The sequence below is a fragment of the Felis catus genome, chromosome X, assembly GCF_018350175.1.
Source record: "Felis catus isolate Fca126 chromosome X, F.catus_Fca126_mat1.0, whole genome shotgun sequence".
In the NCBI taxonomy this organism is placed as follows: Eukaryota; Metazoa; Chordata; class Mammalia; order Carnivora; family Felidae; genus Felis; species Felis catus.
This window is the reverse complement of record NC_058386.1, coordinates 6,784,545-6,806,916: the sequence shown is the minus strand read 5'-3', so window position 1 is coordinate 6,806,916 and position 22,372 is coordinate 6,784,545. Positions and strand designations below refer to the sequence as shown.

The following is a 22,372-nucleotide window of genomic DNA, read 5'->3' as shown; positions in this document are numbered from 1 at the left end:
ACTCAAGGTCTGTCTCCCCTCAATCCCTACGTTGAAACCCACTCCATGAGGCAATGGTGGTAGGAGGCGGGGCCTCTGGGTGGCGATTAGGTGATGAGGGTGAAGTCTTCATGAAAGGGATTAGTGCCCTTCTATCAAAGAGGCCCCCAGAGCTCCTGTGCCAGCTTCCCGTCCGTGTGGGGTCCGTGTGGGATCCGGTCATCCCACGGAGACCATCCGCGAAGCAGGTGGCGGGCCCTCAGCAGACACACCTGCCAGTCCACCGGTGTAGGACGTCCCGTCTACGAACTGTGAGAAAGCAGCCTCTGTGTAGAAGCCACTCGGTCCGCGGGATTCTTTTCTGCGACCGCAGCCCAAAGGCACGGAGACCCGCTTCCACTGTGCCTGACCGCGTGGAGGTCGACAGTAGCAGACGGGGCCTCCTTCTCGCTAGGCAGTGGCAGACAAAACTGTCACCCTAACGGCACCCATTCGCCACGGGGACTCCGGCTTTCCTGCTCGAAGCAGCTAGAGCCCGTAGGCTGGGCAACCCCGCACCTCAGCAGGCGCCTCAAAGCCCCTCAGACGGTGCTGCGGGGCCGGGGCCATGTCTCCGAGCTTCCCCTGGAAGGCACAGACAGGAAGCGGAGGGGGCGCCTGGGCCGGAAACACGTGGCTGCTCGGCTAGAGGATGACCCTGCTTATTCCGGCCTCTTGGTCCAGAATACTGGTTTGTGGGTCTCGAGTGAGGGCGATTCTTCCTCTGTCCAGAGGAAGACCTTGGCCATGTCTGCAGATACGTTCGGTTGTCACAGGTGTGTGTGTGGGGCGGGGAGGGTGCTGCTGGCATCTGGCAGGTAGAGACTAGGGACGCTCAGCATCACCCAAGGCACAGGACGGCTCCCATGATAGAGTGATGGGGGCCAGATTTCAACAGCCGGAGGTTGAGAAACCCTGCTCTCGAGTACCCCCTGTTCACCGCTCCTGACACCTGCTTATTAGTCACCACGGCTGTGGCCAGGCGTCCTTGCTGCCCAGAGGCCTATCTCGTCTCCTCAGGAGGAAACGACTGCGGTCTCTCCTGAGATGCCGCGGCCCCTGCACAAAGCACTCTCTGCGTCCGTGCATCTCCCAGCTACCAAGAAGATGCTTCCCGCCTCCAGGAAGCCCATCTGGATTCCCTCCATCACGCACAGAGCAGCCTCCTCGGGGACAGCCCCCGCGGCTCACGACGGGTTTGTGTCAAGGAAGCTGAAGGAAAGCTAAAAGAAACCACTGGGGTGGATGCAGACGAAGGGTGGTAAGAAACTGAACAAAACGGAGTCCTTGCTATTTTCAGAGTGGAGCTTGACGGAGAAGGACAAGAATTAAGGGAGTAGGTACAACAGCAAAACAGAAGGAAAACGGGTTTTAAACAAAGATGACGGTGCCATACGAGGCGCAGTTCAAACAACCACCAAAGGGCACTGCTGGGCATACGCACACCTGAAGTGAAAAACTATGATGTTATTTGAGAACAAGAATGAAGGTAATGATATTCGGTGCTTATTACGTGGACTGGCCCTCTCCAAGAATTAGCTCAGAGAGCTGGCAGCAGCCTATGAGTTCGTCATATTGACTCCGTGTGTAAGCGATGGGGGAAACTGAGTCACAGAGCAGGTAAGCGATTCCCCCAAGGGCACACAGCCAGCAAGTGGCCATCTGACCGACTCCACGCTCTTCACTCACAACACCACACACTCCCGAAACCTCGACACGATTCAGACAGACTTTAGAAAAGAGGAAGAAGCTGGGGCGCCTGGGTGGCGCAGTCGGTTAAGCGTCCGACTTCAGCCAGGTCACAATCTCGCGGTCCGCGAGTTCGAGCCCCGCGTCGGGCTCTGGGCTGATGGCTCAGAGCCTGGAGCCTGTTTCCGATTCTGTGTCTCCCTCTCTCTCTGCCCCTCCCCCGTTCATGCTCTCTCTCTGTCCCAAAAAAATAAACGTTGAAAAAAAAAATTAAAAAAAAAAAAAAAAAAGAAAAGAGGAAGAAGGTCGTCTAGTTCAGCGATACGATTTCTAGTACATCTTTTAGCCAAGTAAGTTGCAAACAGGTTCTAGGTTGCAAAAACTAGGCTGAATGCTTTCTGTATTACAAAAAGCAAACAAGGATGAATTGTATCTTTCAGACACACTCCCCTGATGAGAGCTGCCTTTGGAATAAGAGTGACGGCAAACAACCAAAATCAGACGCAGCGAGGGCGGAACGTGGTACTGTTTCTTTGTGCGTGTGAAGTCGGCACTCTTCAGCAGGTGCTACAAGGCCTGGGTCTGCCCTCCGCGGCTCTCTGGCTTCCTTTTCTGACGACCAAACAGGTACAATTAAATGATCTCCAAGGTCTCTTTCAAACCTAAGATTCTGGGTAGAGGGAAAAAGGGACCTCACCGTCCCATCAAACCCACAGAGGGCTTTAATTTAAAGAGGTGACTGAGCGGCGTTCAGGCCATAGAAAGAATGGATCACTTACAAGTCCCGAAAGAAGGGGTGTCACCACACCACACGGGGCCACGTGCAGGGACCGGGAAGCCGCAGAAGACAGAGGACAGGACATTCCTGGGACTACACTTTCACCAGTACAACGGAGAGGCAGTAGCGAGGCGGGGATATCCCCAGGGGACGGGAGAACAGGCAGTTGAGAGTCTGTGGTTGGGAGGTTTGTAAAACGACTCGAGTGTGCCTGCGAAGGCCGTCCTGTGAGGGACGGGTGAACGGCCTTGGCCGCTGGGAGGGCCCTGTGATTCGGGGGTGCCCGACGGCCACCGGCTAAAGCACGGATCCACTCTCCACGGCTCCGGGGCAGGGATTTTTCAAGAGTCATTCTGAAAACAGAGCCAGGGACCGCTCGCTCATTTATCATGGAGCACTTCCTTTCCTTTCTTCGAATATCGACATTCCTGTAACATCCCTATCCACGGGGGAATCGATATTTCCTGGATCGTAAAAGTTTGTGCAACGCGACGGCAGCTGTCTGGCAAGTGGCTGTCTTCCTCTCGGGGTGGGGACGGGGGTGACTTAAGGTGGTGGGGGCGGGGCGGGAGCTGACAAAAACAGATGGAAGGGAGGCCAAGGGTCGTGACATGCTAGCTGGGTCACATAAATCAGACACACAAACACACAGACACACACACGGAGCGAGAAGCTGTCAACACAAAAGGTGACAGAATAAGAAAACACGCACCCTCACATCTTTGGAAGCTCATTTGCGGTTGGTTCACTTCTCCTGTTTGGAAGTGATGGATTCGTCTCGCCAGACGGTTACATCTGCGGCCCAAGGAGCAATGCTCACCGAACGAAGACCCTACTTTTACCCGTGGTAAAAAGCACAAAACTATGTGGAGAATTCTTCTGGACCGTGTCTTAATCGCCGCATGTGCTCCTATCAGCTTTACATTCAACCTCTTTATATATGCATGCGAATATAACACCACATGTGTGTGTGTGTGTATATGCGTCTACATAAAATCCTCAAGACCGAGCCCTCACCTTCTCTCCCAATTCTCTGACATTCTGCCACAGAAAACTTGAGTGCAGCGAGAACGTTTTTATGGGCTGCAGACCTGTTCTAGACGACCCGCACAACATGGAATTTGGTGTAAAATGGACCGTCTTGGATGGCGCCCAAAAGAAATACCAGAAGGACCTCGTTAAAATAGGGTTTCACTTATAACATCTGGCCCGGACCCCAAGGGTGGCGGCTGAGTCCAGCGCAGGCCTCTGACTAGTGCAGACCGTGAGGCCTGCCAAGATTTTAATATCCTCTCAACATGGGAAACATCCAGGAGGGGAAAGCATTAGTCAGGTTATAAACGAAGGTTGTTACTTCCTCCCAACAACTGGCTGGGGCAGAGGCGGCCCCGAGAGCGGCTCACAGAGCCGCCTGCGCTCAGCCTTCCAGAGTGTCGCGGGACCTCCGGGCGCAAACATACCGCCTGCTGGCAACCCCAGCCCCCGCGAGTCTGAACCCTCATGGATTTGTTATTTGGAAATTGGGAAACAGACGAGCACAGAAGCCAAGCCAGAGATTTGTAATGGAGAGCGTCATTAAAAATTACAAAAAAAAAAAAAAAAAACAACTTATGGGGGCACCTGGGTGGCTCAGTCGGTTGAGCGTCCGACTTCAGCTCAGGTCATGATCTTGCGGTCCATTAGTTCAAGCCCGGGATCGGGATCGATGCCGACTCTGTCTGTCCCTCCCCACACGCTTCCTCGCTCTCAAAAATAAACATTTAAAAAAATTTTTTTTAATTTTTAAAAAAATTATGACGTGGGGAAAACACAGAGAAAGCAATCTGGAAGACAGAGGAAATAACTCACATAACTACACTTGAATAACTAAACCTGATAAACCAGTGTTCTCATGCAGGAGAATTTCTTCCAGCCCCCTTTGTCCCTGCAAATTAGTCTGTATGTTAATTCTTACAATCGCAGAATCCGCGTTGCTGCTTCTTTACCTAACGCAATGTAAGCACGTCCCCTTGGTCGCTAAGTGGACCTGACGGCCACCATTTGGACAGATTCTCCATGTTCCCCCGTCCTTTGCTCCCACAACCTCCAGATTTACTGTCAAAGATGAATCCATGGCTTCCACACGGACAGGGCTCCAGCCTTCAGCCGCCTGGCGCTCAGCTGCTGAACCACCTTCCCAGTCCTTTCTGGTCCTTCCTCTCATTCTGCATCGTTTGTCGCCCCCGGCAAGGGGGTCCTCCTCCCCGAACCCTCAGGGCCTTCTTCAAGCCAGCCTCTTGACTGTGCTCGACACGTCCTCCTTGGCTTGCTCGCAGAACTGTAGCTCAGGTCGCAGCTCCAATGCCACCTTCTCTCCGTGTGCTTTCCTGGGGTCCTGGGGTCCCTTCGCCTGCACCTCCGGTGTTACATTTATCAGCCTCTGACAGGCGACCGTTAACCAAAACAAGCCTCCGTCCTCATCTGTGCGTCCACACTCGCACATAGGTAGGGCAGTGCCGCTAACAAAGGACAGGCCCTCGGGAGGAGGAACCGAAAATCATGCCAACTGCTCTATTCCAGGACATCAAGGCCTCCCTGAGGGCATCCAGACCTCTGATGTTCTCCCAAATTCACTCGCATCGCACAGGAGTGAACACTTTCAAATCTAAGTTCTTTTTTAAATTTTTTTTAATGTTTATTTATTTTTCAGAGAGACAGAGCTTGAGCGGGGGAGGGGCAGAGAGAGAGGGAGATAGAGAATCCGAAGCAGGCTCCAGGCTCCGAGCTGTCAGCACAGAGCCCGACGCGGGGCTCGAACCCATGAGATCATGACCTGAGCCAAAGCTGGACACTGAAGTGACTGAGCCACCTGGGCGCCCAATAAAATCTAACTTATTTTATTTTATTTAAAAAAAAATTTTTTTTTCAACATTTATTTATTTATTGGGACAGAGAGAGACAGCATGAACGGGGGAGGGGCAGAGAGAGAGGAAGACACAGAATCGGAAACAGGCTCCAGGCTCTGAGCCATCAGCCCAGAGCCTGACGCGGGGCTCGAACTCACGGACCGTGAGATCGTGACCTGGCTGAAGTCGGACGCTTAACTGACTGCGCCACCCAGGCACCCCAAATCTAACTTATTTATTTTAACGTGTATCACGCAAATGCGACTATAGGCACATCTCAGCAACGGTTTCACCTTAAGGAAAATGTTAATAAATGTTAATAAAGCGTGGCAAAAATGATGCGCAGACAGCTGAGGCTGGGAAATACGCACGTCGACGTGGGAGGGCGCAAAAGTCTGCCGAGGGACAGAGACGTATGGAACATGCACCAGACGCACGGGGGGCTGCAGGGGAGAGGCGGAAGGAGTGCCCGCATTCTCTGCGGGGTCTTGTATAGAAGCCAGCACACGACATCCTGGCGGCCAGGTCTGGCCCCTCACCTGCTTTTGCACAGAAAGGTGCCCTGAACCACAGCTGCTGTCACGTACGTATGTGCAGTGTCTGCTTGGATGCCAGAAAGACACGAGCAGCTGGGCCAGAGACGAAGCTCTGGAGAACGTTCTCTCCACCCTGATCTAGGGGAGAGACCTGGATGAGAGGGCAGGGCCGAGAAGGGCCGAAGAAAGCGAGCCTGGATCCCACAACTTGTTTTCTGAGGCCGGCAAAGCCCAAGACCCAAACCCGACGAGGACCCTGGGAAAGCACCTGCACACCCCAGCCTCTCCCCCTCGGGTAACCGCGAATATACCAGACCCAGCATTAACACACCAGCTTCGGCAATACGGAGAAAGGACGACACGTCCGGGCCAGGCGGGGCCCATGCCAGGAATGCAGGCTTTCACGTCAGCAAGCGAATCAGTGAATTCCCCAGAGGAACAGAGTCAAGAAAAATCATTCAAGAGAGGAAGATTCAGGAGCCAGATGGCCCGCTCCGAGTGCTGCCTCTGTGGCTTCCCAGCGAGGGGCCTGGGGCCAGGGGCTGCCTCCTTGGGGCACTGGTTTTCTCACCTGCACACAGAAACGAAGCTGCACCTGCTTGCTGGGGGTTAAAGGTTTCCTCGGTCAAGGGCTTAGAATCCTGCCCGACACCGTGACTGTGCCCAGGAACGTCAGCTCAGTTGCTACAATGGAGCCGTGACGACGGGGACAGGAGCACCGCTGGCAAGAGACGCGGAGTGGCCGGCTGGCAGACAAGCGGGTGACAGAACAGACGACGGAGGCAGGAGAGAAGATACGAGGGGAAGCTGGCAGACAATCTCTGGAGGGGAGGTCCGTGGTCAGGATGCGGCGACGGCGGTCGGCGGGATGGCATCAGGACGTGCCTGGCAGCGTGCAGCCGAAACGCCAGCGTGGAAGGCAAGAGAGGCCGGGGTGCCCAATGCAGAGGTTGGGGTGCACGCCAGGACTTGGGGAGAAAGCAGCGGGCTGACTGCAGACACAGATGCGGGAGGGAAGGGAAAGGACGTCACCTTGGGGTCAGTGGCATCAAGAAGCAAGACAGCAGCGGCGGCCCCGGTAAAGTGACATTCAGTAACTCGGGGGAGAAGGGACAGTGTCGCGGCCGACACTGCGTACGACTTGCTCGTCTGTGCAGAAGGAAGGACAGGAACGGCAGGAAGTTGGCAGCAAATAAAATACATGAAGGCTGGACACGTTTCAGGTCCCATCGGAGCTTGAGAGGGGGCAGGCGTTAAAGGTAATGGTGTCTCAACTCTGAAGACAGGCACCTTGCTAAGTGGCTGTTACGTCTCTGTGAAAAAAGGGAACTTGAACCATCCCAGACTTCTTCACGAAGTCACAGCACACACTAATGGGCACCTTCAAAAGAATCGAAGGGTGGTGGTTTTGGTTTTTTTTTTAATGTTTGTTTTATTTTTGAGAGAAAGAGAGACAGAGCATGAGCAGGGGAGGGGCAGAGAGAGAGGGAGACACAGAGTCTGAAGCAGGCTCCAGGCTCTGAGCTGTCAGCACAGAGCCCGATGCGGGGCTTGAACCCACGAACCGCGAGATTGTGACCTGAGCTGAAGTCGGACGCTTAACCGACTGAGCCACCCGGGCGCCCCAAGACAATTTACATTGTTCTTTTTTTTTTTTTTAATTTTTAATGTTTATTTATTTTTGAGAGAGACAGAGCGCGAGCAGGGGAGGGGCAGAGAGAGAGGGAGACACAGAACCCAAAGCAGGGCCCAGGCTCCGAGCTGTCAGCACAGAGCCCGACGCAGGGCTCGAACCCACACACCGCGAGATCATGACCTGAGCCCAAGTCGGACGCTTAACTGACTGAGCCACCCAGGCGTCCCCTAAAGAGCTTTTTTGATGTTAATACCAATGGAAATTGTTTGGCAATATTGAGCAAGGTACACATTTAAACAAGTGTAATTTACTTAAAAAAATTTTTTTTAATGTTTGTTTATTTTTGAGAGAGAAAGAGAGAGACAGAGAGAGAGAGAGGAAGAGGCAGAGAGAAGGGGAGACACAGAATCTGAAGTAGGCTCCAGGCTGTCAGCACAGAGCCCGACGCGTGACTCAAACCCACAAACCGCAAGATCATGACCTGAGCTGACATCAGGTTCTCAACTGACTGAGCCACCCAGGCGCCCCTAAACAGCTATAGCTTATGAACAATCAAGCAATTTTCATTCTTTTTAAAGTGACTTTCATTCTAATTAGGCTTTTCCCCCTCTAACAAATCTATGAACGCAAGAATGGCAAATTTTGAATCTTAGCTTCTATGCACAAATTAGAACAGTAAACTCAGCAAGGACGACACAACTCGAATTGCACGGGAACCGGGGTGGTCGTGATGTGATTATGAACGTCTGGGACACAGGAAAGACCAGGTTCACGATTCCACTTTGTCACTCTGAGTGGCCTTATGACCAAACCAAAAGAACAGTCTCGCAAAACAAATACACTTTTTGAACGAAGAGAAACTCCTCTGCAGCTATCAGCATTCAGCTATAGCCCCTACGTTTTCCAGTTGGTTGTTAATCAAAGTACAACATACACGCCGATTCAGAAATGACAGATATGGGTCCACAACCCAGCTTTAAACTCCGGGATGGTGGTGGGATGAACAGCCACCTATCTGCCAAGGTTTCCTTCTGTCCCTCTCAGCAGGTGCTGCCGGCTCACAGGACGGCTGCCCAGTGAAAACCCTGCACGCCCAAGCTCGTGTGCTCAGGACGCTTCACAGGTGTCATCGCACGTGCCAGGAGAAATGAAGTGCCACTGAGCACATCCATGGGGACAGCACATCTGTACGTGTGAGCTTACCTTATGCTGGGCCACACCACACGCACTCTTCCCTTTTTTTTTTTTTTTTAATGTTTATTTTTGAGAGAAAGAGAGAGACAGAGAGCATGAGCAGGGGAGGGGCAGAGAGAGAGGGAGACACAGAGTCCGAAGCAGCTCCAGGCTCGGAGCCGTCAGCCCACAGCCTGATGCAGGGCTTGAACTCTCGAAATGCAAGATCATGACCTGAGCTGAAGTTGGACACTTAAGTGACTGAGCCACCCAGGCGCCCCTTCCCTTTTCTGATGCCAATCTGTTTCTTTCTCCCCTCAGCTTTACGGACATATAAGGGACATGAGACATCCTGTCAGTTCAAGGCGTACAATATGATGATCTGATACACACAGACACTGTGAAACGATTACCACAGTCGGGTTGGTTAGGACCTCCATCACGTCATAGGGTTACGTTGATCTGGTGTGAGGAGAACGTTTACGGATTTAGTCTCTTAGTAACTTCCAAATATAACAATACACTACTGTGAACCATGGTCACCGTGCTGTACGTTATGACCTATGTCTTTTTGCTCCAATGAACCGCGAGCATAACTATTACGAAGCCCTGTGAACCCTCTTAGCGAATCGCAGTCTGAGGGTGGTCGTGGGACCCCCAGACCACCAACACAAAAGCACTGCTCACGTCCACGGCGAACAGGAAGCAGGAGCTGTTACCGTTTCACAGGACTTCAAAAGTCCTTTTACCCGCTAGTGATATGGACAGATTATTCAGGTCTTCTTTATTTACTACGTGATGAAACTAACAGTTGCCTTTATTATTTCTAAAGCAAAGGCTACCATTCCCTCAAAGAAGCACTTGCCTTTACTGTTTCAGAAAGATCCTCTTTTTAAACAGGGACACACATTAGCAATGTAAACGAGCCACTGCAGTCAAAATATATTTTTAGAGACTCAGCTGAACAATAAGCCCTGAACTTTTGTTTAAATTAAGATAGCTGAACCATTTTCAAATGATTTCCCGAATCTGTGCAAACGTGTCTTGCATAAGAAGGCATTCCACGATTCTAAGAAACACAGTGGAGCCTACCGGATCATTCGTCAGCTGCCAGGATTACAGTGGGCAAAGCTGCTTAATCATTTCTGTAGACAGAATTATTCACAAATATTAAGACTAGCACCCTTTTCCTGGTTATGTAACCTCTTCAAGGGGAGACCAAAAAAAAAAAAAAAAAACTTAAGGGAAAGGCAGCTACTCCCAACTATTTTATTATCTGCTGGAGAATGCTTTGGCAGACTTTTGCCTTCCTCGAGGGCAAAAATACCCTGGAAAATTTTAATAAAAGCGAGGACTGCATTTTGCTCATTGTTAAAGCCTATTTGAGTTCTAAAGCAGAAGGAATCAAAATACAGCCCAAGAAGATAAAGCGTGAAGAAATGAGAATTCCATTTACACTCCATTTACTAATAAAAGCAGTCGGGGTGGGGGCGGGGCACCTGGGTGGCTCAGTCGGTTAAGCATCCGACTTTGGCTCAGGTCATGATCTCACAGTTTGTGGGTTCGAGCCCCCCGTTGGGCTCTGGGCCGATAGCTCGGAGCCTGGAGCCTGCTTCGGATTCTGTGTCTCCCTCTCTCTGCCCCTCCCCTGCACATGCTCTATCTCTCTCTCTCTCTCTGGCTGTGACAGCAGAGGGGTGGGGAGAGTTGTTGGCACCTAGTGAGTGGAGGCCAGGGAGGTGCCGGGTCCGATGCCAAACGGCCTCTCGTGACAATTACCCAGGACGAGCCAGCCAGGGAAGCAAGTCATACGATGCCCACCCAAGTTTGCTGATTCCCAAGGAGGCAACAATTTGAGCTGTGTAAGAGACAACTACTCTTCCCCTTCAGATGACCTTTCAGGATTCTGTTCCCAGAAGACTCGGAAGGTTTGTGTGCCCATCCAGTTTCAAACGACGATGGCCATTATCCGAATCCGTCATACGAAAGAACGTCCCCGTCAAAGGCTGGGTCCACGGCGTGGACAAATGACCTGCGCAATGTAATTAACACGTCTTCGCTGTCTCTCGATCATTGACCACCTTCTCTCTCTCTCTCTCTCTCTCTCTCTCTCACACACACACACACACACACACACCCGCAGATAATGGGAAGGGCAAAATGATGTTTTTGGTTTATTTTGGATGTTGACAGTTTGGAAATACCGTGGAGTCAGGAAAAGCTGCAAAATGGTCGAATCCCGTGTTCTGCGCCACCCTGCCTCTCCCCAGTGGTGACGTCTTATCTTGCTGTACTACAATCTCAAAACCAAGACGACTTCTTGTTGCCTGGCCACTAGACCGCAAACCTCCTGACCTCCACACGTGTGTCCACGTGCACGATCACCGCCACGGTCGAGACCCAGCGCTTCTCCATCAGCACAAGAGGACTCCCCCAAACTACCCTTTCTGCTACGTCTACAGACTTGCCATTTTAAGTTCGGTAAGTAGAACCATCCAGAATGCGGCGTTCCGATACTGGCTTGCATGAGCCAGCACATCTCCCTGGTGAGGCATCCGGGCTGTGGCACGTACCCACAGCACATCCCTCCTCATTGCCGAGACAGCCCCCAAGGTGGGCAGCTGCATACGGTCTGCTTAGCCAGCCGCCCGCCAGGGCACATCTGGGGACGTTCCAGGATACCGCTATTACGAATTCAGCTGCTATTTTCTGTTTTTTAACGAACTGGGTTTTGTCAGACAGCAATCTAGCTTACAAATGACACTGTGTGCGCCAAGGACCCGTTCCAAACTCCGTAGAGTTCTATTAAAAAGCCCTTCGGGGGTGCCTGGGTGGCTCGGTCGGTTAAGCATCTGACTCCCGGTTTGGGCTCAGGTCATGATCGCACGGGGAGTTCAAGCCCTGCGTCGGGCTCTGCGCTGGCGACGTGGAGCCTGCTTGGGATTCTCTATCTCCTTCTATCTCTGCCCCTCCCCCACTCATGCTGTCTCTCTCGCTCTCCAATAATAAACTTAAAAAGTCTTTAAAAGGCCCTTAAATGTGGTATCGTCAGTGTGGAATTCAAGTGGCTTCCTCACTTTCTGTTGAGATTCAAAACTCTGAAACAATCTATACATGAAATTTCTCACCTATAACATGGTGACTTATTACAAAATTGGGGTAAGATACACGTAACACAGAATGTACTGATTTTGCCATTTCTGAGTGCACAGGTCAGTGGCATTAAGTACTCTCACACTGCTTGCAAACACCCCGAGCACGCAACTCCAGAACCCTGTCATCTTCCCAGACTGTCCGCATGGAACACTAAGTCCCCACTCCGCCCTCTTGGCCCCCCATAACCTGTGTCCTACTTTCCGTCTCTATGACTTTGACGGTTCAGATACCTCACGTTAGCAGACCGTTAGCACAGTTATCGGTCTCGTGTCTGGCTTATGTCACTCACCATCATGGCCTCAAAGTCCGTCCACTCTGTAGTAGGAGTCAGAATGACCCCCCTTTGGTCAGGCTGAGTCACATTCTATAGTGTGCACACAGCACATTCTGTTTATCTGTTCACCCCGTCCATGGACACGGGGGTGGCTTCCACAGTAATTTTCTAAAAGAGCATTCTGGGGCGCCTGGGTGGCTCAGCTGGTTGAACGTCAGACTCTTGCTTTCAGCTCAGACCATGATCTCACAGTTAGTGAGTTCGAGCCCCGCACTGGGCTTTGCGCTGACGGCACAAAACTGGCTTGGGATTCTCTCCCTCCCTCCCTCCCTCTCTCTCAAAAATAAACAAACATTAAAAAAAGAGAACGTACTACTGCACCCCTAAAGGGAGGAGCTCATCTCTACAGGAAGATAGCACATCTTCCCAGGACATTCTCCAACAAACCTGAGATGCTGAGTGGGGACAGAAATGACACTCAATATGAACTGCTCACTATCCTTAACCAAACAAGATTCTAATAAAATTGGAATCCTGGTGCTCTCTCTTATCCAAACAGGCTTCTTTCCTGACCCGATCCCGGGAAGTGGCTGTGTGCACACGCATGATTTTTAAACGGCTCCGTAATCTTTCTGGAAAGTAAAAGCTTTTCTGTGTGTTTAGGACAGAACCACCTTTAGCTTTGTGCCGGGGCTCGCGGTTGAGAGGAAATGCCACCTAAGCAATACTCAGTCTCCTCTTATGTCCTAACCACACTGACATCATAGACGGGCAGCGGGGACACAAAAGGGTGCCTGCCACCCGGCCAGGGAATCTTTATCATCGGTCTTGGCCTAGAAGCTCCATGAAATGAGTGAGAAATGGCATCTGAGTTCTACTGTCAACCTTGAAAGTCTGAGTACATAATAATTCCCTATCCTTCTTGGCTGACACACACCCTAAACTATGTAAGGACGATATGCAAATAGAGAACCACGCGTATGTTACGTAAGTCAGAGGAAACACGCCTAATTCTACGTAGCTAGTCAACACGTGTGCAGATACGGCTCTTGAGGAAAACAGAACCGGTCTAAGCTGCAGTCTTTCATTGCAGGAAACCGTCAACGCTCCCATCTGCATGGATTGTGACGTTAACGGAGACGAGAAACACGTATAATAAACCAGCCTCTCGATGACAAATCCTGATGAATCAGGAAAGAAGTTCCGTGTATAAGGAGTCTTCAATCCTATCTGAAACGCTTCAGAATGAAGCACAAAGTTCATCTTCCTGGTGATTTGTGATATCTATCCATTTTTGCCACCTACTGTAATGATAAGTTCCTTTTATTGCCTGAAATGTTTACAAGGACAGCCCTTGGGGCCGCACGGCCCGCTAACGCAGCCGCAGGGACAAAACGCTGTGTCACTTGCGTTTCTCTTCCAGCAGCAGAACCGCCACCGCGGTCGGCGACTGGTTTTGTGAAGCGTCTGCCCGTTCTCTGTGGCCCGTTCTCCGATGACGGTCACAAAACTCGAGGTGGGGGAATACCTGAATCCACACCCGGAGCGTTTCAGTGTCTGCCCTGCCCAGGGCCCCATCTGCAGGAACGCCGCTCTCTGCCCGGAGGCACGCACAGATGGACACACGCCCAGCCCAGACGCCCAGTCGTACCCACCGGCCGCCTGGCCAGGCTGCAGACTTTTCTATTTTTATGCGTGAAGTTACGATGCTGAAGGAGGAGAAGGTCGGGCACTGTGATGCTCTCTCACTCAGCAGTTCTGGGTGAAAGTCACTGGCGAAAACTGTGACCCCGTGCAGATTCAAGAAGGCTACTTTTACACCCAAAGAGGAAGCTTCACCTGTGTCCTGCACGTATGTCCGCCGGGGCTAAGGTCCGTTTACCGAGTTTCCAGGTAGCCCTGCAGCCCTCATCAAATCTGTAAAACGGCCGACGTTTCTCAAGTGCTTTGCTGCCCAGCGAGACGGAAAAGGACGCAGCAGCGGCTCCTGATCACCTTCAGCCTCCACTTAGCGAGGGGTCTGCAATCCCACGCCTAGATTCTCACCCCAGAGAGACGAAAACCTACGTTCACACGAAAACACTGTATGCAGATATCTCCGGCTGTTCCAGCCGTGATTGGGAAAAGCTGGGGACGACTCAAATGTTCTTCAACGAGAGACGGACGAGCCAACTGCTACGCGGTCTTAAAGCGGAACACTACTCACCACAGAGAACCACCGACCAGGGCATCGGACGGCGTGACCGAATCTCCCTTGTGTTACGCGGACTCTGAAGGCTACGCCCCCTACCATTTCATCGACACGACGTTCTCACGAAGGCAAAACTACATGCACAGGAAACAGAGCTCTGGTCGCCAGGGGCTGTGGTGGGGACACGGCTGGGTTACCAAGGGGCCCGGGGGACTTTTTGGGGGTGATGGACTCTTCTCCGATCTCAATTGTACTGCTGTTTACGTGACCAGAAACGTTTGGCAAAAGGTGCAAACCTGTACTTTAGAAAGGGTGAATTTTAGAGCATGAAAACTATACCTCCGTTAAAAAAATAAAACAGGGGCGTCCGGGTGGCTCAGTCAGTCGAGTGGCTCAGTCGGTTTCATCTCGGAGAAAATATTTTCTTTACAATTTGGACTTTGGAATGAAGCAAAAGAGGAAACACTTATGCTTACAAGGACTCACTGAATTCTCCCACTTTCCACACGGAGCCGGAACACATGCCAGCCTCCCACACTGGGTTCAGAAAAAAGCAGGGGCAAACAAGCCCAGATTCATCCAGGATCTGGAGACGCTGCTCACAGAAGCCTGGGCAGCCCGAGACCCTCGCAGGGCTCGCTCCCTGCCTCCATCTGGCTCAGAGCGTGAAGCGGGCCTAGGGCGGGGTGGGACGGCGCCCCGCCATCGTCCGTGTCTCTAACAATGGCCCAGACAGCAAAAGTGACCGCACGATTAACCCCCACGAGGCAGAGGCCGGCAGAGTCTTACCCCTCGAAGCGGGACTGCCGTAACTCGGGCAAAAGCTACCTCGGCCACTTGGGTGCTGTGGCTGACAATTCACGTTTCTCACTGCTTAACTTAAAAGCCCTCCTGACTGAGGAGGTACGCTTCACTTGGTGAAGCGTCTCAGTCTTGCTTTTGGCTCACGTCACGATCTCGCGGTTCACGGGTTCGAGCCCCGAGTCGGGCTCTGCACTCACAGCTCACTGACAGCAAGGAGCCTGTTGGGGATTCTCAGTCTCCTTCTCTCTGCCCCTCCCCTGCTCACATTCTCTCTCTCTCTTCCAGAAATAAACATTTAAAAAGAAAAATTAAAAATAAATAAATAAATAAATAAATAAATAAAAGCCTTGCTTACCAACCAGCACTTTCGTCCTTCAGGGAGCCCGGAAGCCACTACCGTGAGATGTCACAAACCAAGAGTATCTATTGAGTCCTTTCCTGGGCAAGGCCCCTGCTTCAGACAACTAACAACGGTAACAAGGCCTCTCCGTCTGCCTTGACGGTCGTGGGACATTCCTCTGGGCCTGGAATCTACCTCCTCACTTCCAGGTGAGGGCCAGGGAAGATCTAAGAGGATCTCAATTCTGCCGCTCGTGGGCAGACAAAGGAGGTAAGCCCATTTGGGGGACTCTTTCCCAAGTCTGAAGTCACGTGACCTGGATTCTCACAACAAGGAAGGGATCATCTTCCATACGCAGCCTTCCTGCCATCAGGGAGACAAATACTCCTTTGGGGATTCACAGCGTCCTCACAGATACAGAGGATCCGGGACAGAAGCTGGCTGGAGACAGGAGGGCCAGGAACGCTGTCCACTGGCTCGGCACAGAGAAGGCGGGCTCTCCCCTGTGGCTCAGGTGGCCGGGACTAGGAGCAACCGTGGTTCTGGGAACTTGTCCCTCACTGCACCCACGAAGGTGGGCTGGAACCTGGTGGGTCTGTCCCCGTGCGGTGAGGCTAAGAGCACACAGACCAGAGAACTAGCTGTCTATCTCACTGTAAAGCCATCCCCTGACCACCTCCTCCCTCCCTCCCTCCCTCCCCTGCACCCGCCTTCTTCCACACAAGGCCTAAGGATGGGACCCTGCTGCACGAGAGGGGTTCTCGGAAACAGAGAACCTCCTGGACTCTTCTGGCAAGGAAAGCTGGATGGGTAGGTGTGGAGGAATGAGTCACCTATGTTCACACAGGACTTATTTTTGAGTTGCTGGAGGTACGTGGGGGAGAGCAGAGATGCCTGAAGGAGACGTATGCTCAAGGGGTGTGTTTTCTCCCCAACCCCCCCCCCCCCCGTTTTAATGTTTATTTATTTTTGAGAAAGGAAGAACATGAGCAGGGGAGGGGCAGAGAGAGAAGGAGACAGAGAATCTGAAGCAGGCTCCAGGCTCTGAGTTGCCAGCACAGAGCCCGACGTGGGGCTTGAACCCACGAACCATGAGATCGTGACCTGAGCCGAAGTCAGATGCTCGACCGGCTGAACCACCAGGCACCCCCAACGCCCCAACCCCGATTCTGCAGCTAGAAAGGAGACACTGAAAGGTTGAGAAGGTGCTCTCTGCACTTGATGGGGCCTCAATCAATACGTGCTTCATCAAATCTTTAGGATTTGAAATGAACATATAGAATGATCCCAAAAGGAACACTTGAGTGTGACATTTCTTCTCTCCCTGCTTTTGAACTTGTCCTTATGGGAGGACTCGGGTCAAGTCCAGGCCTTGTGGTCACGAAGCTCAAGCATGGCTTTCTTAAATACCCACGCGACATGTGGGACGGTCGGTAAGGGTTGTGATGGAAAGGACAGGCGTTCACAGTTGTGACATAAAACGCACCCCAGTGATATCCTATCCATCCCGTCCCCCAACTCCCTTCCTCGGTTGCCTGGTTACAGAAGCTTTAGCCACAAACAGGAGCCGCGTGTAAACACACACACGAAAAGGAAGTGGGGCCTTTCTGGGGCAGGGATGGTTTCTGTGTTTACGCAAAGAGGCCGGCAGCTCTCTTGCTGGAGTGCCTCGGGCCCCAGGGACCAGCCAACCCAGAACCCTAGCCCCGGGCTACACTTAGGTATCTCTCCCACACTGTTTATTCATGCTGAAGTTCAGCTCGAGGTTTTACCACATATTCTGACTGTATCTTCGTGCAGAGGGGTTTTAAAAGAAAGACATCTTGGGGGCGCCTGGGTGGCTCAGTCGGTTGAGCATCCGACTTCGGCTCAGGTCATGATCTCGCACTCCATGAGTTCGAGCCCCACGTCGGGCTCTGTGCTGACAGCTCAGAGCCTGGAGTCTGCTTCGGATTCTGTGTCTCCTTTTCTCTGCCCCTCCCCTTCTCATGCTCTGTCTCTCTCTCAAAAAGAAATATACGTTAAAAATTAAAAAAAAAAAAACCAAAGAAAGGCATCTCGAATTCAGAATTCAATGCTGGAAGTTGACAGGGAAGCACATGGCTCTGAGAGTGTATCTGCTGTGTCACAGGAGAGCACCTGTGCTCAGGTGAGCAATGCCCCACAACAAGGTAGGAGATCGGTGCTAGTGACTTCCCCAATCCCCGGGGCTGAGGTCACACACGTTTTATCAATTTCTGTCACACTATGCCTGGGACCAGCTACTCCAAGTGACCCAATCTACATGGAGAAAGAGTGTGCACCTTCCATGGAAAGTGCTAGTTGGGGTCCCCAGGCACAGATATCCAGGCTTGGACGGGGAGAGGGGTTTGTTCTATGATGCCACGTGTCCAGTGAACTCCAGTACTATGGCCCAGGTTAACCATTTTTGCACGGGAAGGGGACGCTCGTGGGGGTAAATAACTTGTTCAAGGCTCAGAGCCTGAGCCACGTGGTCTGGATGCCACACCTTGCAGGCTGACTGAGGAAGAGCCAGGACCCAGGGGCTCACGTGCCGCTTGCCCCTCACTCTTGTCCGTGTGTCTTTGGAAGGTGGAGGCTCGGGAACTGGTTTCCTTCTTGAAAGACCAAGTTGCGGAACATAAACGATAGGATATCAAGCGTAAAAGGCTCAAACACGTGCGAAACCAAGAGTTAGGGGCTGAATTGATCCCGCCCCAAATTCCTAAGTTAGTCCTAAGCCCTGGTCCACCTCAGAAAGTGACCTTATCCGGAAACACGGTCGCTGCAGATGTTATGCTAAGATGGGTTTTTATTGCACTACAGGGAGGCCCTAATCCAGGACGGCTGTTTCCAAAAGGAGAGAATCTCGGAAGGAAGATTTACAGAAAGGAGAAATCTGACCAATTTGGACAGGGGTGGAGGCACACAGGGAGAGGCCGTGTGACGACAAAGGGAAAGACGGCCAGCAAACCCCCGGAAGCTGGGAGACAGGCATGGAACAGACTCCCTCGGCGGCTTCAGAAGGAACCAAGGCTGCCCACACCCTGATTTTGGACTTTGGTTCCCCAGAAACGTGAGACAACGTATTTCTGTTCAAGCCGCCCCGGTCCGTGGTACTTTGTTACAGCAGCCGGGGCAAACTAATACATCCGTACGCCCACTGCTTAGGAAGCCATCGCAGACACAGCAAGTGCAAAAACCAGGAGGGGCAGTTACCACTGAAGAGAGAGAGGGGACGACAGAGGAGGGTCGCACACAGGCGCCAACTCACGTACCGGAAGGGGTAGGATGTCCTCCACGAACGTCGTCGTGTACGTCTCGAATGAAGTATTTTAAAGTTCGGAAGACAATATTCATTTTAGAAATTCATTAAAAACTTAATGACGTGGGGCGCCTGGGTGGCGCAGTCGGTTAAGTGTCCGACTTCAGCCAGGTCACGATCTCGCGGTCCGGGAGTTCGAGCCCCGCGTCGGGCTCTGGGCTGATGGCTCAGAGCCTGGAGCCTGTTTCTGATTCTGTGTCTCCCTCTCTCTCTGCCCCTCCCCCGTTCATGCTCTGTCTCTCTCTGTCCCAAAAATAAAACAACAACAACAAAAAAAAAAGTTGGAAAAAAAAAAAAAACCTAATGACGTGAGTTTAAGAAGAATTCAGACTCTTGAGAATTCAAAAAAAAGCACCCACAAGCAACCCACGACACTGCGGTGAGGCTCCGCTGTGTGGGGCATCTGCGACATCGAGGAATGGGGGGGATCCACGCTCTGAGGCATCACAGGGCTCCTCAGAGGACTGTGGCTGGCCTGTGACAAAGCCAGGCCAGACCCCGGGCCTCGGGTGCTTGTCAGCCCCTCCCCCACTCCCGGAGGATAGCAGACGCTACTCACAAGGTCCACTGTGTCCACGGGGAACACATATCTGCCCCGGTCCTTGCTTACCGCCGAGTAACATCTTGGTCCTAATCAGAAGTGCTGGAAGAAACCGGAACTACTCCCACGTTTTGGGAAACTGACAACGGTCCATTTGGGGGAGTGGTTCAGGGGCTCAACAGATCACTGGTTCCAACTCTGAGAGGTTCACAGACAGACACATCGTGACGACAGACTAGCCCACAAGCGCCCTCAGCGTGCAGGAAGCCAAGAGCTGCTGCTCCCTCCGCTACCCCACTCTCGACGTCCATCCTGACTGCTCTTGACCTTAACTCCAATCTGATCTCATCCGGACAGAAGTATCAAGGGAAGAAAAGAACGCGCTCCCCACCCCATCCCGGGAACGGGGCGGCCCCGGAGCCTTCTCTTTTTCAACTCTCTTCATAAGAACGTCGTTTGTTTGCTCTTCTTTTCCTATGGCCTGGTTTCCCGGCCCAACGGTTGGTGGACGTGCACGTGGCATGTTGAAGAGGACTCCCCTGCTGACAGACCCCAAGCCTCTTACCTGACTCCTGGAGGTAGCGATACACCAGGAAGTTCACCTCGTCGCTGGTTATGCTCATCTTAGCCTCACCTCGCGGAGACGAGGTCTTTACGATGCGGGAGCCGCCCTCTGTTAGACGACAGGAGAGAGTGGAGAGAGAGAGTTGAAACACTGCCTGTGTTTGTGTCACGGCATCTCGCTGAGACAACTGAAGAAATAACACCCGTGATGTGACGTTATAACCATGAGGGTAATTATAACTTTGTAATAACATACATCAATATAAACGCATCCAGGACGAATGTTTCAAAAAAACCAAAGAAGTGTTGGTGTATTTTACAAGGCTGGGAGGGTCAGGCACAAACCACACCGATGGGGACAAATTCAGGGGCAACAGATAATGGAAACAAAATCTGACTTTTTTTTTAAATTTTTTTTTTAACATTTATTTATTTTTGAGACAGAGAGAGACAGAGCATGAACAGGGGAGGGGCAGAGAGAGGCAGACACAGAATCTGAAACAGGCTCCAGGCTCTGAGCGGTCAGCACAGAGCCCGACGCGGGGCTCGAACTCACGGACCGTGAGATCATGACCTGAGCCAAAGTCAGACACTTAACCGACCAAGCCACCCAGGCGCCCCCTGACTTATTTTTTTAATTTTTTTTTTTAACATTTATTCATTTTTGAGACAGAGACAGAGCATGAACGGGGGAAGGTCAGAGAGAGAGGGAGACACAGAATCCGAAACAGGCTCCAGGCTCTGAGCCGTCAGCACAGAGCCCGACGTGGGGCTCGAACTCACGGACCGCGAGATCATGACCTGAGCCGAAGTTGGACGTCCAACCGACTGAGCCACGCAGGCGCCCCCTGACTTATTTTTTCAATGCTTATTTTGAGAGAGTGAGAGAGACAGGAAGAGAGAGAGCGCGTGCACACAGGAAGGGGCAGAGACTGAGAGCGAGCGAGTGAGCGAGCGAGCGAGCGAGAAGCCCAAGCAGATTCCGTGCTGCCAGCACAGAGCCCGACTTGGGGCTCAGTGTCACAACGGACTGTGAGATCATGACCTGAGCTGAAACCAAGAGTCAGACCCAGTGAGCCCCCCAGGCGCCCCACAAAGCCCAACTTTTTATTCACTAAAAATCACGTGTGTGCTGCGAACATGACAACGTACTTGGTAATGAGCATGACTGTGTTCCTGAGGTGCATTCTGACGGACGTGGTCAGATAGAACACTACACGCTTTTCCAGAGACACAGAAGATGCCTGAGCAGACTAGAAGTCATGTCAACACCCCTAGGGCAGGTAACCACATTGACTGGATCATACCTGTTGTTCTAGAAAAATGATTAATCAAAATACCCTTCACTTGCCGAGTTTAAGCGATAAGCTGATAGTCGCTCTGCGTATGGGCCCGTCCCTAGCACGGAGAAGGAAACCAATCGTGAAGGAGGAGTAAAGGGTGCACGTCCACTTGACGTCATTCTATGAAGAAGCCACGTCTCGGGACGCTGGCGCACGGACAAAGAGGAACTCCAACTTTTGTATGTTGTCGCAGAGCTCACTGCGTTGGTCTGGCAGAGACCTCCGGATAGCTGGAAGGCAGGTGGAAACTTGGGGGCGGGATGGAGGGACGGGCAAGCTCCAAACGCAGATGCAGCCCAGCCACCAGGTCGTCCACAGCCCTGTGAGACCCTGAGCAGAGGACCCAGCAAAGGCGTGCCTGGACTCGGGATAAGCAATGTGTTGTTTCTGGCTGCTGCACCCGTGGCAACAGGCGGCAGAAGACAAGCAACATGACTGCCTCTTGGGTTATTCCAATTCTCACTGTAGTTACCAGAATTTTGTCACTCAAAAAATGCTTATGTTGGGGCGCCCGGGTGGCTTAGTCGGCTGAGCGTCCAACTTCAGCTCAGCTTGTGATCCCGTGGTTCAGGAGTTCGAGTCCGGCGTCGGGCTCTGTGCTGATAGCTCAGAGCCCAGAGCCTGCTTCAGATTCTGGGGCTCCTCTCTCTGCCCACCCCCACCTTGCACTCTGTCTCTGTCTCTCAAAAATGAATAAAAAAGTTAATTTTTAAAAATGCTTATGTTTAGTTAATTTGGTGATATTCTGTGCTTTTGTATATACCGAAGAGAAAGTCTGACAGCCGAAATACAGATCTGTCCTGAGATTTGTTTGAATTCTGGGAAATTCACTCATAAGACAGCATTAGGAAAATATGAGAAGCTAAATAAAAAACTATGAGATCGGAGCATAACCAAATGAAACAAAAACATTACTGAGGGGAGACAATGTAAACAATAACGAAATCGTGCCCCACACAAGGCTAACCCTGAACGGACTTTTGCTGATGCTGAGCTGACGTTGAGCGGGGCAGTAATGAGTCAGTTACAATGATGAACTCACTATGTGCTCAAAGGTGGGGCCACTGGCAGGTGATTAGGTCATGAGGGTGGGGCCCTCTCGAATGGGATTAGCGCCCT

General features: G+C 51.9%; 1 protein-coding gene across 4 annotated transcripts in view; it reads right to left on the bottom strand.

The window, feature by feature from the left end:
• TBL1X (transducin beta like 1 X-linked) overlaps positions 1-22,372 on the bottom strand; it is a 238,206-nt gene that overhangs the window by 35,157 nt on the left and 180,677 nt on the right. For all 4 annotated transcript variants that reach the window (XM_045050432.1, XM_023249356.2, XM_023249354.2 and 1 more), the window contains one exon: positions 19,912-20,019. In XM_045050432.1, coding sequence (XP_044906367.1) covers positions 19,912-19,969 — 58 coding nt within the window. In that variant the 5' untranslated portion in view covers positions 19,970-20,019. The remainder of the gene's footprint in view (positions 1-19,911; positions 20,020-22,372) is intronic.